General features: G+C 46.0%; 1 protein-coding gene across 1 annotated transcript in view; it reads right to left on the minus strand.

Annotated features, from left to right (window-relative positions):
• The window catches only part of SSU72 (SSU72 homolog, RNA polymerase II CTD phosphatase), a 384,165-nt gene that overhangs the window by 52,290 nt on the left and 318,208 nt on the right, over window positions 1-13,667 (minus strand). The window contains exon 3 of the mRNA XM_069610133.1: window positions 9,795-9,934. Within this exon, the coding sequence (XP_069466234.1) occupies window positions 9,795-9,934 (140 nt within the window). The remainder of the gene's footprint in view (window positions 1-9,794; window positions 9,935-13,667) is intronic.

Genomic DNA, 13,667 nt, shown 5'->3' on the forward strand with positions numbered 1-13,667 from the left:
AGGAAGGCGACCGGTGACGGCACTTCCGCGAATGCCTCGAAGAGGCAGAGGAATGTCAGGAACCACTCCGGGACCGAGACCCCCCCCTGGGCCAACGCCGACGACACTGAGAGTCGCCCCTCGAATAGTCGGTGGAAAGCCCAGAGGACCTCCGCTTACAGGGTTTGGAAACCCTACCTACCGAAAGCAGCTTCTTCCGCTCCCGCAAGGCCTTTGACGTGAGCGACTGGCATTCGTCACAAACGCCGGTAGTGTGGTCTTCCCAGAGGCAGGCATCGTGCGGGTCCGTCAGCGACATCTTGGAACCACAGTCCCGACACTTCTTGAAACCCGAGCGCGGGATGGAAGAAGAGGAAGACACGATACAAACTTCACAAACTAGGTTCGAAGAACCGATGGAAAACTCAGAAGAACCGAGGCACGCCAAGATCTCCGAAGCGAACACGTTCGCGGAAAAAACGGAACTGAGGCTACGGGCGCCGTGCGTCCTACTTATAACATCCGGTCATGTCGGCTCGACGGAGGCCCTCGAGGACAGTGTATCGACGTCATCGAAGCAGGACGTTTTTCCGAAGCAGCACAGCTGTGGTGATTACCTATGATAGATATGGAATACGGAGGACCAAATTCCCTCGAAAATACGTGTAGATGTGATGACTACCACCTTATTGATGAACTGCGTCAGCAATCCACATCCTATCGGTTAACTAATACAGATATGTTCACTGGTCCATTAAGTATTCCATTAAAAAGGCGGTGTATTCACTTATACATGAATACATATTTTACCATATTGCCATATCTGGTGTGGGAAGCTCGATTGAGTACCACCCGAGTTACCCAGTTATTCAATCACTGAATAGATCGATGTAGATAATAGGTAAAATCTTGCCCGTTGAACAGTAGACAAGAGTGCAGTTTATGTGGGGTAGATGTCCCAGATGTGGATAGATGCTCTGCTACACTGTTGAGCCACCAGATGGTTGCCCTGTATGTGACATATTTAGGAGTGGAGTATTGCCAGGTCATTCCACTGAATTTGTTCATTAAGGCCAATGTTCTGCGTGTCCAATCTTTAAATCCAATTTTACTGCCTTCTAAGGAGAATGTTATGAAAATTCCCCCCTCGTCTAGGTACTTGGATTTTTTATATTACTGTCCACCGGAACTCATCCTGCCCGTGTCCTGTGGCTACAAAGTGAGTTACCAGTGGAGCAGTACTTTTTTTGGTGCGTAAGCAGGATCGATGTTCAATCATTCTCTTCATCACAGGTCTCAGGGTCATGCCCACATAGCGTAATTTACAAGTGATCAAATATGACTCCAGGTGTGTTACAATTTGTAAAAGCGTGTTGTATCCATGGAGTCCTAGTTTGTAACATGAATAGCCCACCATCTGTCGTAATTTTGCGAATCTGGAGATGTAAAAGCTCAGTGCACGTCTAGGGTCAAGCCTGTGAAGTATGTCTTCCTTCCCCAGATGTGGAGGAGGCTAAATAAGACGGTAAATGTTATTTTCTGAGTAATATGAAACTCGGAAACAATTTTGGGGAGGAAAGTAGGCAACACTTATAGTACCACTCAGTCTATACGAAAAACAGTATGAGGAGGCTTACAGGATAAAGCCTGTAGCTCACTCACCCTTCGGTCTGATGTTATTGCCACTAAGAAGACAGAGTTAGAAGTCTTAATGGACAAGAATGTAGAGGCTAGAAAGGAGCTCACATCAAGTAGTTTAATACCAAGTAGAGATCCCATAGTGGGACTTGAAACGTGATTGGTGGGTAAACAGTCAGTCCCATTAAATACATTGTATTACTAAAGGAATCTTAAAGTAGGAGTCTTCCTCTGAAGAGCGCTTAAAAATAGAAAGCGCTGCCAGATATCCCTTGATGGTACCAATCTGGAGCCCCAGATTTGCCAGATGTAATAGAAAGGATAACACCATGTGGTGTATTACATGAGAAAGGGTCAACATTCTTATCTCTACACCAGCTGCAGAACTTATTCCAGCAGCAGCATGATGAAGATTTGGTTGCTGGCCTTCTGGCCAAAAGCAAAACCTCCATTACATCGTCCAGGAAGTCCCAATCCTTGTATCTCAGCCTCTCAGAAATAAAATGCGTGAAAGCTTAGAGTCCTGATATCCGGATGAAGAACCCGACCCTCCTCTCGCGAGAGAAGGTCCTCTCTTTGCGCAAGACGTATCGGAGGGCAGATGGACATGTCCAGAAGGTCCGGGTACCACGTCCTCCTGGCCTAGTCCGGGGCAACTAGGATCTTGGATTTCCTGAACCTTCTCAACCTCCCGATTACGGGAGGAATGACAGGGATTGGAGGAAACGCGTATAGGAGTGGAAACTCCTAGTCCACCACAAACGCATCTCCTAGCGCTCGTCTCTGGGGAAATTCCTTTGAGCAGTACAGTTCGCTCTTCCTGTTGGTACTGGTCACGAACAGATCCACTTGAGGGGTTCCCCATAGGGTGATCTACTGGAGGACTTCCTGAGCTAGTTAGCACTCGTGGAAGACTGCTCTGCCTGCTCAGAGCGTCCACCGCCCTGCTCTTCTCGCCAGTTAGGTGAACTGCCGACAGATTCCTTCTTGTATTGCCCAAAACCAGAGCTGCATTGCCTCTCTGCACAGTGGTAGTGACCCTACACCACCTCTCTTGGGGTAGGACAGAGCCACTGTGTTGTGCATCATTATCAGGACATTCTTTCCCCGTACAGAGGGCAGAAAGGGCTAGTCTGATTGCCCTCAGCTCTAAAAGGTTGATATGTAGTTTGGACTCCGATGGAGACCCACGACCGGTGATGGTCAAATCGTTGGTATAGGCTCCCCACCCCGTGGGTGAGGCATCCGTCACTACTGTCTTCTCCGGCCATGGTTGCCAAAAAGGTTCTCCTTTCAAGATGCTCTCCTGACAGGCCCACCACTGAAGATCCAGTGAGACTTTGTTTGGGATTTGCAGGTTATCCGATATCCTTCCTGGGAATTGTGACCACTCGGTCCAGATAGTCCACTGGAGAGATCTCATTCTCAGGGGAGAGACTGGCACCAGAAAAATGCAGGATGCATGAGATCAAGCAACCTCAGAAAAATCGAAGACCGGTAGATGTTCGGCATTGATATGATACATGATATGATCCTTTATTTACATTGCGTTCATACACAAGTGTTTCAGAGTGCTACCAAGCAAAGGGAGGGGAACAAGGGAGAACAAAAAGCAAACTATTAAACTAGGCCCAGTGACATTAAAACGCTCAAGTGCATGGAAAAGGGAAAAGGGGGGGAAGTGTGAGGAGGGGGAGAAGTGGAAAGTGCAGAGGAGAGGACAGAATGAGTGCACTAAATAAATAAAGCAGTGAAAGTGGTAGTGCAGCCAGTGGCAAGTGCATGATTAGTCAGAGGGTATCTCTGATAAGTGCAGAGGGAAAATAAAGGGGGACTGTATGGGTACAGATACAGAGCCCGGTGCAAGGGGTGGCCCGGAGGCAGTACAGGAGGGAGGCAGGGTGAGCAGGTTCCTGGGTCCTAAGGACAGAGGGTGGCCAGGTGCACGGTGCAAAGAGAAAACAGATCAGGAGATAAGAGGGGCAAAGGCAGAAGCAAAGAGGAAAGTCTTGAGGTGCTTCGGAACCGGAGATGGTCCTCAAGTTTCAAGGTGGCCGGGAGTCTGTTCCAAAGGGAGGCACTAGCCAAAGACAGATCAGCCCCATCTAGTTTCTTTGAAAAACGACTGACCCTAATGGAGTTAGATGTAGAGGAGCGAAGGGCTCGAGAGGGGAGGTATTTATGGAGGGATACTTGTAGGTATTTTGGACCCAGGCCCCAGAAAGCCTTGTGGACAATGCAGAGGGTTTTAAATGTAATGCTTGCATCCACTGGGAGCCAATGAAGGGATTTCAGAGCTGGACAGCTATGATCCCAGGGCTTGAGGTCAAGGACAAGTCTCACAGTCCTGTTCTGGATTAGTTGTAAAGAGTGGGGGGAGGTAGATTAAGAAAGAGGCCGATACAGTAGTCCAACCTAGAGAACCAGAGCTTGGGTGACAGTAAGCTTCTGAGGGAAGGAGAGGAAAGGCAGAGTACCTCTAAGGAGGTGCAGTACGAAGTTTGACTTTGAGACATCCGATGTGTGGACAAGGAGAGTGTGGAGTCAAAGATGACACCAAGATTCTTAGCCTCACAGGTAGGGGTAAGAGGGCGGCCAAGGAAGGCCAGTTAGAGAGTGAGGGGAAAGGAAGGTGAAGGTGTACCAATGAGGAGGAACTCAGTCTTGTTGGCATTGAGACAGATCATTGGCAGCACACCAATTCTGAATGGCAATTAGGCAATCAGAGATGAGGGAGAGAGACTGTCTGAGGGAAGCTTGAAATTGAGTTGGGTGTCATCAGCACAGCACTGGAAGTTAGAACAGAAAATGGAAATGCAGTAGGCGAGAGTTGCCAGGTATTGGTTAAAAAGCCAGGGTGAGAGGTTTGACCCCTGGGGACTAACAGGTAGAGAGGGAGATAGAAGATAGGAAGGACCCAAGTTGCACCTGGGAGGGTCGATCAGAGAGGAAAAAGGTCAGCCAGGCCAGAGCCTGATCAGTGATACCAAGGTTATCACGGAGACGATTGAGCAGGATGGTATGGTTGACCGTGTCGAAAGCAGAGGAGAGATCAAGTACGATAAGGACAGAGGGAATGTTGGAGCCAAGGTTGGAGAGCAGGTCTTCACGGATTTTCAGGAGAGCAGTTGGTGCTTCTGCAATTTTGTCGCCATCTGCAGAATGTCTTCAGCCCTTACCTCTGGTGGCGAGGCTTTTTCCCAGGGATGCATCCAGGACTGCTACGATGAATTGGAGTCTTTATGATGGTATCATGTGGGACTTCTTGAAGTTGACAGAGAAGCCCAGCTTTTGAAGAGAGTGACAGGTAGAGCCGAGATGTTCCAGGGCCTGTTCGGGGGAACTGGCCCTGATCAGCCAATCGTCTAGGTAGGGGTAGAATTTAATCTCCCCCACCCCCTCTCCTGAGACTCACTGCCACCACCGCCATTAGCTTGGTGAAAACACTTGGGTGGAGGTCAGCCCAAATGGCAGAACCCCAATTGATAGTGAGAACAGCAAACGGCGAATCTCAGGTACTGTCTGCGCCTGTGATGGATCGGCACATGAAAGTAAGCATCCTGGAGGTCCAATGATACCATCCAATCCTGAAGCTGGAGGGCCTGAAGGATCTGAGAAAGGGTTACCATCTTGAACTTGTCCTTCCTGTGGAACTTGTTGAAATCTAAATCCAAGATGGGTCTCAATCCTCCGTCCTTCTTGGGGATAACAAAATATGGGGAGTACCACCCCTTGCTCCTCTCCGCTACAGGTACTGGGTCTATAGCACCTCTCCCTAGCAGGGCTAAAATCTCCTGCATAAGTAGCAGATCTTGAACCTTCAAAAGAGTTGTTCCCCGGTGGATGACGCAGAAAAGTAGGGAAAGGTAGGCAGTAACCTTGGGAAACTGTTTCCAATGTCTAAGCATCTGAAGTAATAGCCTGCCATTCTGTCAGATGCTGTGACAACCTGCCTCCTAATGCATTCTTGTGAACGAAAACCTCAAAGGTTTTGGAATGGCCGACGCAGTGGGTGAAGGCAAGGCAGCCGCTGCTGTTGCAGTCTTAGTACTTCTTCACCGTCAACCATGCAGGAATCGCATTTGTCCTCTGAGCTGGCTGTTCTCTGCCTCTTCCAAATGTGGAGTAATGGCGAAAGGACCTACCCCTCCAAGGCACACCCGTGGGGCGGTTTAGAGTTTGTCTTATTGCAGCTCGAAGGGATTTTGCCGTCGCTTTGGAAGTTTGCAGCTTCTCCAAACTTTCAGCTTTGTTTCCAAATAAATGCGTGCTTTCAAAGGGCATGTTGAGACGCCTGGATTGTACATCTGGGGCAAATCCTGACTTTCGCAACCAAGCAAATCTGTGTATCGCTACTAGCCACCAAAGCTCTGCTGATACGGTCAGAGACGAGACCAGTCTGGAGGGATTCACACATTGCATCTTTCCCATCCTTGACGATGTTAAGGAAACTGTCTCGCTCTACCCCCCTCAGGATTATGGTCAGCTGCCATAGAAATATACTCCCAAAGGGTGTGAACCTCGCTAGTGTGCACGTAGCATTGGCAGATTTTAAAGCCATACTGCCGGTCGAGAAAAACGTTTTGGCCATGGCGTCATAACGTTGGTCATCTCTATCCTGCGGTATGGTAGGGAAGGCATTTTGTCTACCTGTGGAAGTGACTGCCTGCACTACAAGGCTTTCTGGAGTTGGGTGCTTGGAGAGGTAAAAAAAGGGTCAGAACTAGAAACTCTGTACTTAGCTGTCAGTTTTTTTATTTACAGCAGAAACAACCTCTGGTGCTTCCCAATTAGAGGCCACCCTCTTTTGCAAGGCTTGGTGAAAAGGGACAATTGGATTCTCCTGTGTCCCTCTGTCCAATATGTCGGTGAGATCATCCTGCTCAAAAACGGGTGAGAGTTTCGACCATCCCACATATTCCATGAACCTTGACATTTATACCTCAGAGTGGTCACCAGGGTCTGCCCTTCCAAATTCAACCTCAGGAGCGGCGTCAATCTCACTAGCATCATGAAGGCACTCTTGTAAGTTTTTCATGCGCGTGTCCTCTGATAGGAGTGTCTCAGGCACTGATGGTGTCCCATATTGTACTCCAAAGGGTCTATCTTCATCAGAGGACTTCTCTGCATTTTCATATATTGAAGAGAGGGATTTGAAGTCTGAACGTGGTAGGCGTATAGGTTTTTTCAACTGAAGTCATTATGTAAGTTGTCACAGGAGCTGAAAAAAAGTCAAAATTGTCGACAGCCTCGATAAATGCGATGGCTTGGACGGTAGCGTTGATGGGTTTGACGGTTGTGTAGATTCCATCGCCACATGTGGTGTCGAGGAGGTCGACACTCGAGGCGTCGATGGCTTCTCCACAGATATCGGCGCCGATGATTCACTTTTTGGTCCTGTCGATTACATCAGTATTTTATTCTTTGAGGAGACTCTCGACTCGAGGGATGGGATCGCTCTCGAGGAGACTTGGCTGCCGGGTCCAAGACCCACAGCTCTTGTGCTTCCGAGGTCTTTCGACCTAAGCATTGCCTTTAGGTGTTGACGGGGTTGGGGGGGGGGGAAGAGGGGGCAACACCACGTTCTCAATGGGCCTGTGAACTAGATTTGGTGGGGCAAACGACCCGTTCAGGTGAACTAGACGAGGAAGATGGCGACCTATGGCGCCTTTTCTTACCATGCCTCGTATTCGACAAATGGTGTGAACGGAAACGTTTGGAAGAAACTGGCCTCGACTCGTCCGAGGTTTTTTTTGTTTAGAGGGATTTTTGGGGCTTACCTGCCGCAAGCTTCCCTCTATGCTCTCTCAAGGCTTTGGCCATCATAGATAGGCAGTCCTCGCATTCTGAAGACAGATGATTCGACCCCAGGCAGATCCTGCGAGGGTCCGTCACGGTCATATTTGCACCGCAGTCACAGCACTTCTTGAAGCCGGATCGAGGATTGGACGCCGCCGAAGACTAAGCCATTTCGCGTTGAAACCTGAGATGAGATTTCGAAGAGGATTTTGCAAATATTCCTGTCAGGAACGAAGTGTTACGCATCCGAAGCTGAAAGCGTGGAAAAACGGAACTGAGGCTAACGGGCGCTGCGTATGCTACATATCCCTGCAGTGATGTCGACTCGACCGGCATCGATACAAAGTGCCCCCTTCTGAGAGAAAAAAAGTATGAGGCAGCAGAGCTGGGATATTGGAAATATCAAAGTTAAGGAATACCTGGGAGGACACAATCCATTCGAAAGTGTAATTGCCATTACAATGACCAAATGTTGGATTTTCTATGCATACAAATGGTATCCCTCTCCTTCAGAAAAGCCCCGAAACCACAGTCAACACCAGAAGGTTAAGCAACATGAAGTCAAAGTGCAGAGTTCTGAAAGGGCAATTAAAAGAAAGACTAACCAAATGGGCACCTGGGCCAAAACATTGCATTAAGCATGCTCTCACCCATAATAAAAGCACACTTAGTTATTCATTTTAGGTTGAATGTCCACACCAATTATGCAGTAGCTCTCTGGAAAAGGGGAATTGTACAATGGGGTGTAGGAAGTGTGTGCATGGTTATATTCTATATTCCCACCCCAACATTGCAGAGACCTACCCAATTACAAAATATCTGATAATGCCTACTATCCCATACTCAGATTCATGCCAGGACTCAATTATAGTACTCTCATACAGAATGGTTAAACGCCATGTCACGCTGATGCAATGTACAGTATGGACAGACACTGACCCCACACCAGTAATGGATGTGGCATCCATAACCTCCTACGTGATAAAAGATTTGAACTCCAGTCCACAGCCAGCAGCTAACAACCTCCTACCACAACATTTACTCAACCACCAATCAGACCCTTCTTCCGCCCGCCTCTCTGTAAGGCACAAATCAGTTGTGAAACTACCCAAATCGATCAACCACCTCACCAACCCCCTTCACTAACCCTCACACAAGCGACTGTCTCTGGCTTGCTAAATGCAAACAGTTAGAAAGACTTATGCAACACTTGAGCAGGTAGGACTGTCTGGCACAGCTGAACTAATGGTAATCTTTGCTCCCACTAACCACACAAACCAATATTCTCACGTGGAGGACCTGCAGTACCAACGGCTGTGCAAATATGAAAAGCCATGCTATAACACGATTCAGTATAAACAGCTTTTTTTGCTCGTTGTTTAAAGGTTGGCTTTTCAACCGATGTTCAGCATTTTGGTAGCTCAAATTCAGAAGGTTTCTTACAATCACCAACGACGAACATTCAGTCAAATTGTCCTAAATCCAATAACCGCAGAGACAGCATACCAACAATCCTTCTGAACCAGAGACCCCTTGGCTAAATGTCATCCCATTCCCAACACAATAGTCTCCTTTAAAAAAAGGGTGCTTCAACATACAAAAGAAAAATGTAAACGTGCATGGCCGTGGGAAACGCAGATTTAGAAAAAACATTAACGGTCACGGTGTCCAAAACCCTGGTAATTCCAAACCTGTAGGGTGCATTACTCTTGAAACAGAACGACTCAACTGTGCTAAATACACACAAGGCCAGCAGGTTTTTATTCTCAATTAGTTATTGGGTTTAAATTCAGAATTTCAAGTGGAAAACCAACCATTTTCTTTTAAGGATTGAAAGAAAGAATCATAGCAAAAACTATAAACAAACACTTGCAACACAATCTGTTAAACCCTCACTGTGCATGAAAATATAAAACAGGCCTTGTGAAGTCCCCACACTTAGGATTTTATAAAATAAAATGGGAGTTCCTGCATATTTTCAGAAAAGAGCCATGTACACAGAGACCATATAATCCAGACATTGCACAAGAGGCTTCACAGGTGGAAGCTATTTGCGAAAGATTCAGTCACTGAACCTGGTTGAGAACCTATAGACCAAAGCCACATTCACTTTGTATCTTTGGCCAGTATAAATATTCAACACCACCACTTCGCTATCCCACCACTTGAACATGGTGTTGAACTTTGAGGACCTCAGGCCCCATCCGAGGCATTTTACCAGGGGTGCCACCACAGCAGTATGCTGCAAGTCTGAAAGCTTCGAAGCAGCTAGTTAACAGCTCATTACTGGTAAATAAAACACCAAAAACAAAATTACTACAAGCAGCTAAACCAATAAAGCGAATACCATAGCTAATCAGTCATTTTGAAAAACATACCTTCTACTACTTGGTCGTACACACGCTCTTCACAAGTTACCACCAGGTCAAACACATCTTTGCAATTCTGGAAGCGTTCTGGTCGTGGCTTGATCCTTTTGTTTCTGTCCAACATGTGCAAAATTCCATTCTGGGTATATCTGGTGGGACTCGAGTTAAGGAATTCTGGTAGTGTAAATCATCATTTAAACGCATGCAAATCAATCACTGAAAAGCAAACCTAAAAAGGAAAAGCATTCCTGGCACTTCTCACCTGTGGCCCTCACATTAACAGAGGTAAAATTAAAACCCCTTTAATTTGCATTTTGAAGAGGTTCTTAAAAATAAGGGGGCAATAATTTAGCTAGGATCACCACATTTGCAAGTTTTAGTGTGCTACAATATTGTTTTGTATTATACCTTAATGTGTTTTAGTCGAAGACTTTACACAAGAAAGAAAAATACATTCCATTCCAAAATATACAATACAAAGTGTAAATTATACACACACCATAAAATTCGTAGTTCAAGGTATCAAGGACAATTCACGAATAGATTATGCCACATCTGTTGGAACGTTATGATCTATTAGGAGCAAGGCCAATCAGTGCAGAGTTCCAGTTATACAATAAGAGAATGCCCAGAATCATCAAGGATGGCCTTTACCAACAACAGCATGTGCTCTAGCTTAAGTTTCCACAGTCTATATTCACCCCACAGATGTCAGGCAGGATATAGAATATGTTAACAGCCCTGCATGTGCCAGCAATTGCCCAAATGATATCCATATATGATATAACGCCAAATGTAGGCTATTGTTGCTTGTGTTCAGGCAGCAGAGCCAAAAAGCGGTCTCACTGATTGAAGTCAAATCATGTACACAGTCAGCCAGACTGAACAAAATAGCTGTTGCCATACAAGGGCACTCAGTTAATATATGCTTCTCAGTTTCTAAGCAGCTTTCATTTTTACAAGCACGACAATCTTTCATTGCGCTTCATTTTCATTGCTGGTCCGATATTACCCAGCACTGGGAACCTATTTAATCGGAGCACCAGTATCAACCTAGAGAGATTTCTTGATGGACATAGCATGAAATAACACTTAGCCACTCCCGGGGTGTACAACATGTATGATGTAAACTGATATGATTTCAGGCTCTGTAGATGTGTATGATCATTTATCTTGTCCCAATCCAGCATTTTGATCTTAAATTACTTTCGAAAGCCCCCAGTACCCCAGTTCCCAATTTGGTAACCAATTGATGAGCCTAAATAAGTCCATGGTGGACTTACATGCAGGGAATTACCTCTGTTTTCCATGTCTAACCCTATCAATCTTAATAGGCAGTACTGCGGGTCAGCTAGGGCCTGTACATACAGCAGGCCACGTCTCAGGAGAATCGATTGATGTTTCCATTGAGCAGATGACCAATTTGAGACGTATGACCTCTATTGGAACATAAGGCGGTAGACCCAGGATCAGACGCCAAAAGCGGGCTTCTGGATTTGCAACCCAGGACATGCCTATCAGCCTATGAGATTCCAAGCCGTATATCGCGGCCGTGCAAAAACATTGTTTGTAAAGCCTCAGGGTTTCCTTTAGGCTGTACCCCGCAGTGCTCTTGCTGAAGGTGGTAATCAAAGCAGTTAATTGCACTGCTTTCCTTTTCCTGACTGCTTCACAGAGCGGGTAGTTTTTGCTCTCTAATTCCACCCCCCAGGTATCAATAGCTGTCAGTATAGTCAATTCTGGCCTCCTCAATCAACAATGCAGGACGAGCTACTCTCTTCTGGTTTAACATTAACATAGTCTTCTGCCAATTCATTACTAGTGGTTTTCCGCAGCATATCTCCAAAGGCCCTCACCAAGCTTTCTCATGCCATTGAAGGTCATATCCATGAGCACCATGTGATCACCATATGCAAGATATTTAATATGCACCAATGCTATTTTAGGACATGTTTCCAAGCCCTCTAGATATTCTGGTAGATCTGCCAGATACATATTAAACAGAAGTGGCGTCAGACCACACCCCTGTTTAACCCGCCCCGGAGTTAGCCATGTGCTGTGAGAATCCCCTCATTAGCTAGTCTAACCTGAACGGTAGGTATTACAATTTCAGGAAATATAGTAAAACTGGAGGGCATCCGCATTGCTTCAAGCTTTAACCAAAGTCTCGCCCTACGAACCAGATCTAAAGCGGATCTGAAATTCACAAATAGCGCACACAGACCATGGCCACCTTTATACCCTGTGTTCTCAATAAACAGGTCCATAGCCTTAAGATAATGGGTTGTATAAGAACCCAGACGAAAACCTGCCTGGACCCTTGCTATGATTTTACTAGAATCGGTCCATTTTTGCAGATGGTCCAGGGTGAAGGAGGTGAACAGCTTCCCAGGGACATCTAGCATGGCCAAAAGGCTGTAGTTTTCGGGGAGCATCCAATTACCTTTCTTAAAAACAGGAATCAATATTGCCATTAGCCAGGACGCTGGGATCTTACCTTCACTTATCACTTTCCCAAACAGTATTTCTAGGATTATTGCCCAATGTTCTGGGGCATTGTTTATCACTACTGCGGCCAGGATGTCCGAGCCGGGCAATTTAGAGGACTAACAATTTTACGGACTATATCTTCCTGGCTGATCTTGAAGCAGCCACCCCGCCAATTCCCAACTTCCAGATCAGTCTGTTCAGTTGGCACTGTTTCCACATGGCCAATCCATTGAGCCTCGCTTACAGGATTAACTTTATCATGTACGTTCCCCTTAGCCATCCTCAATGCCTGCCAGATCTTCCTAGTATCCCGCTTACTCCTACAAGAAGCCTTTTTATTTTTCCTTAATTTATACATGGTATTTTAGAGTGCTCGGATGCTAATGCTGGCGCTATAAAAAAAAAAAAAGTAACTTTAGATTACATTGCAGATTTCCAAGCATTTCCGTTCTTAAAAGTTGCATTAAAACAGAATAGTTTGATGGTGTTTGCTTGGAAAATGGAAACTCCATTACAACAACTGGCTCATGTAAATACCAGTTACTTTGGACACTGGTACTTGATGCATCATAATCAATGCCTGAAAATGTCCTAAGTGATTTGTGTTTTCCAAAACTTCTTTCAGAAAGTTATACAAGTAACATGGTCAAATCAAGATGGAGATAACCACTTATTTTTCTCGATTGACAGACCACCTTTATAAGAGGTATGGTGCAAAACGAAACTTAAAACAGAAAACGAAGTGTGTTCAACAGGGTGGCTGATGCACTCAAATCACAAGAATGCAAAAAGGTGTCCAGTGATGTACAGGAGGTATTGTGTGTAATCTGGAGCATATCCTGTAAAAGGGATTTTCTGGAACAGGGGCATATTTCCAGCCGACCAGATTTCGCTGAACATCTATGCATGCGAGAGCTCACTCTGGTACCTCATTCGATTTCTTGCAGGGCCTAGTTAGCATTTCAGCCACGCGGGGTTGCTAAAAGCCATTAACTTGGGAAATAACATTCAAGCACTTCTGTGAAAGTATTATTGTCAATTCCCAAAGATCAACAGAGCTCTCGTAAGTAGATACAGCCAGTGGAGGGTCTAGGAACAGCACAGCAATAGGGACCGATTTCCCCAGAACCTGGCCACAAATTCTTTGTGAATTTCAGTGAACCCAAAAGCCAGTGCCTGATCTGGCATACAATGATGCACCGAAACTGAGATCTGCGGTCGAAGCTTGCAGCTGTTCCGAGAGACTAACTTCAGAGCTCAGAAAGAGCTCTGCTGCAGTTTGTTTTACATTAAAGTAACACGGTGCACAGGGGTCTAGATGATGGTACGGGATCACATTTTCTTTTAAGACTTCTTTGCTGCAGCAAAGCATTTAAAACGAGAAAGGAAAGA

The sequence above is a fragment of the Ambystoma mexicanum genome, chromosome 8 (genome assembly GCF_040938575.1).
Source record: "Ambystoma mexicanum isolate Mex_15411 chromosome 8, UKY_AmexF1_1, whole genome shotgun sequence".
In the NCBI taxonomy this organism is placed as follows: Eukaryota; Metazoa; Chordata; class Amphibia; order Caudata; family Ambystomatidae; genus Ambystoma; species Ambystoma mexicanum.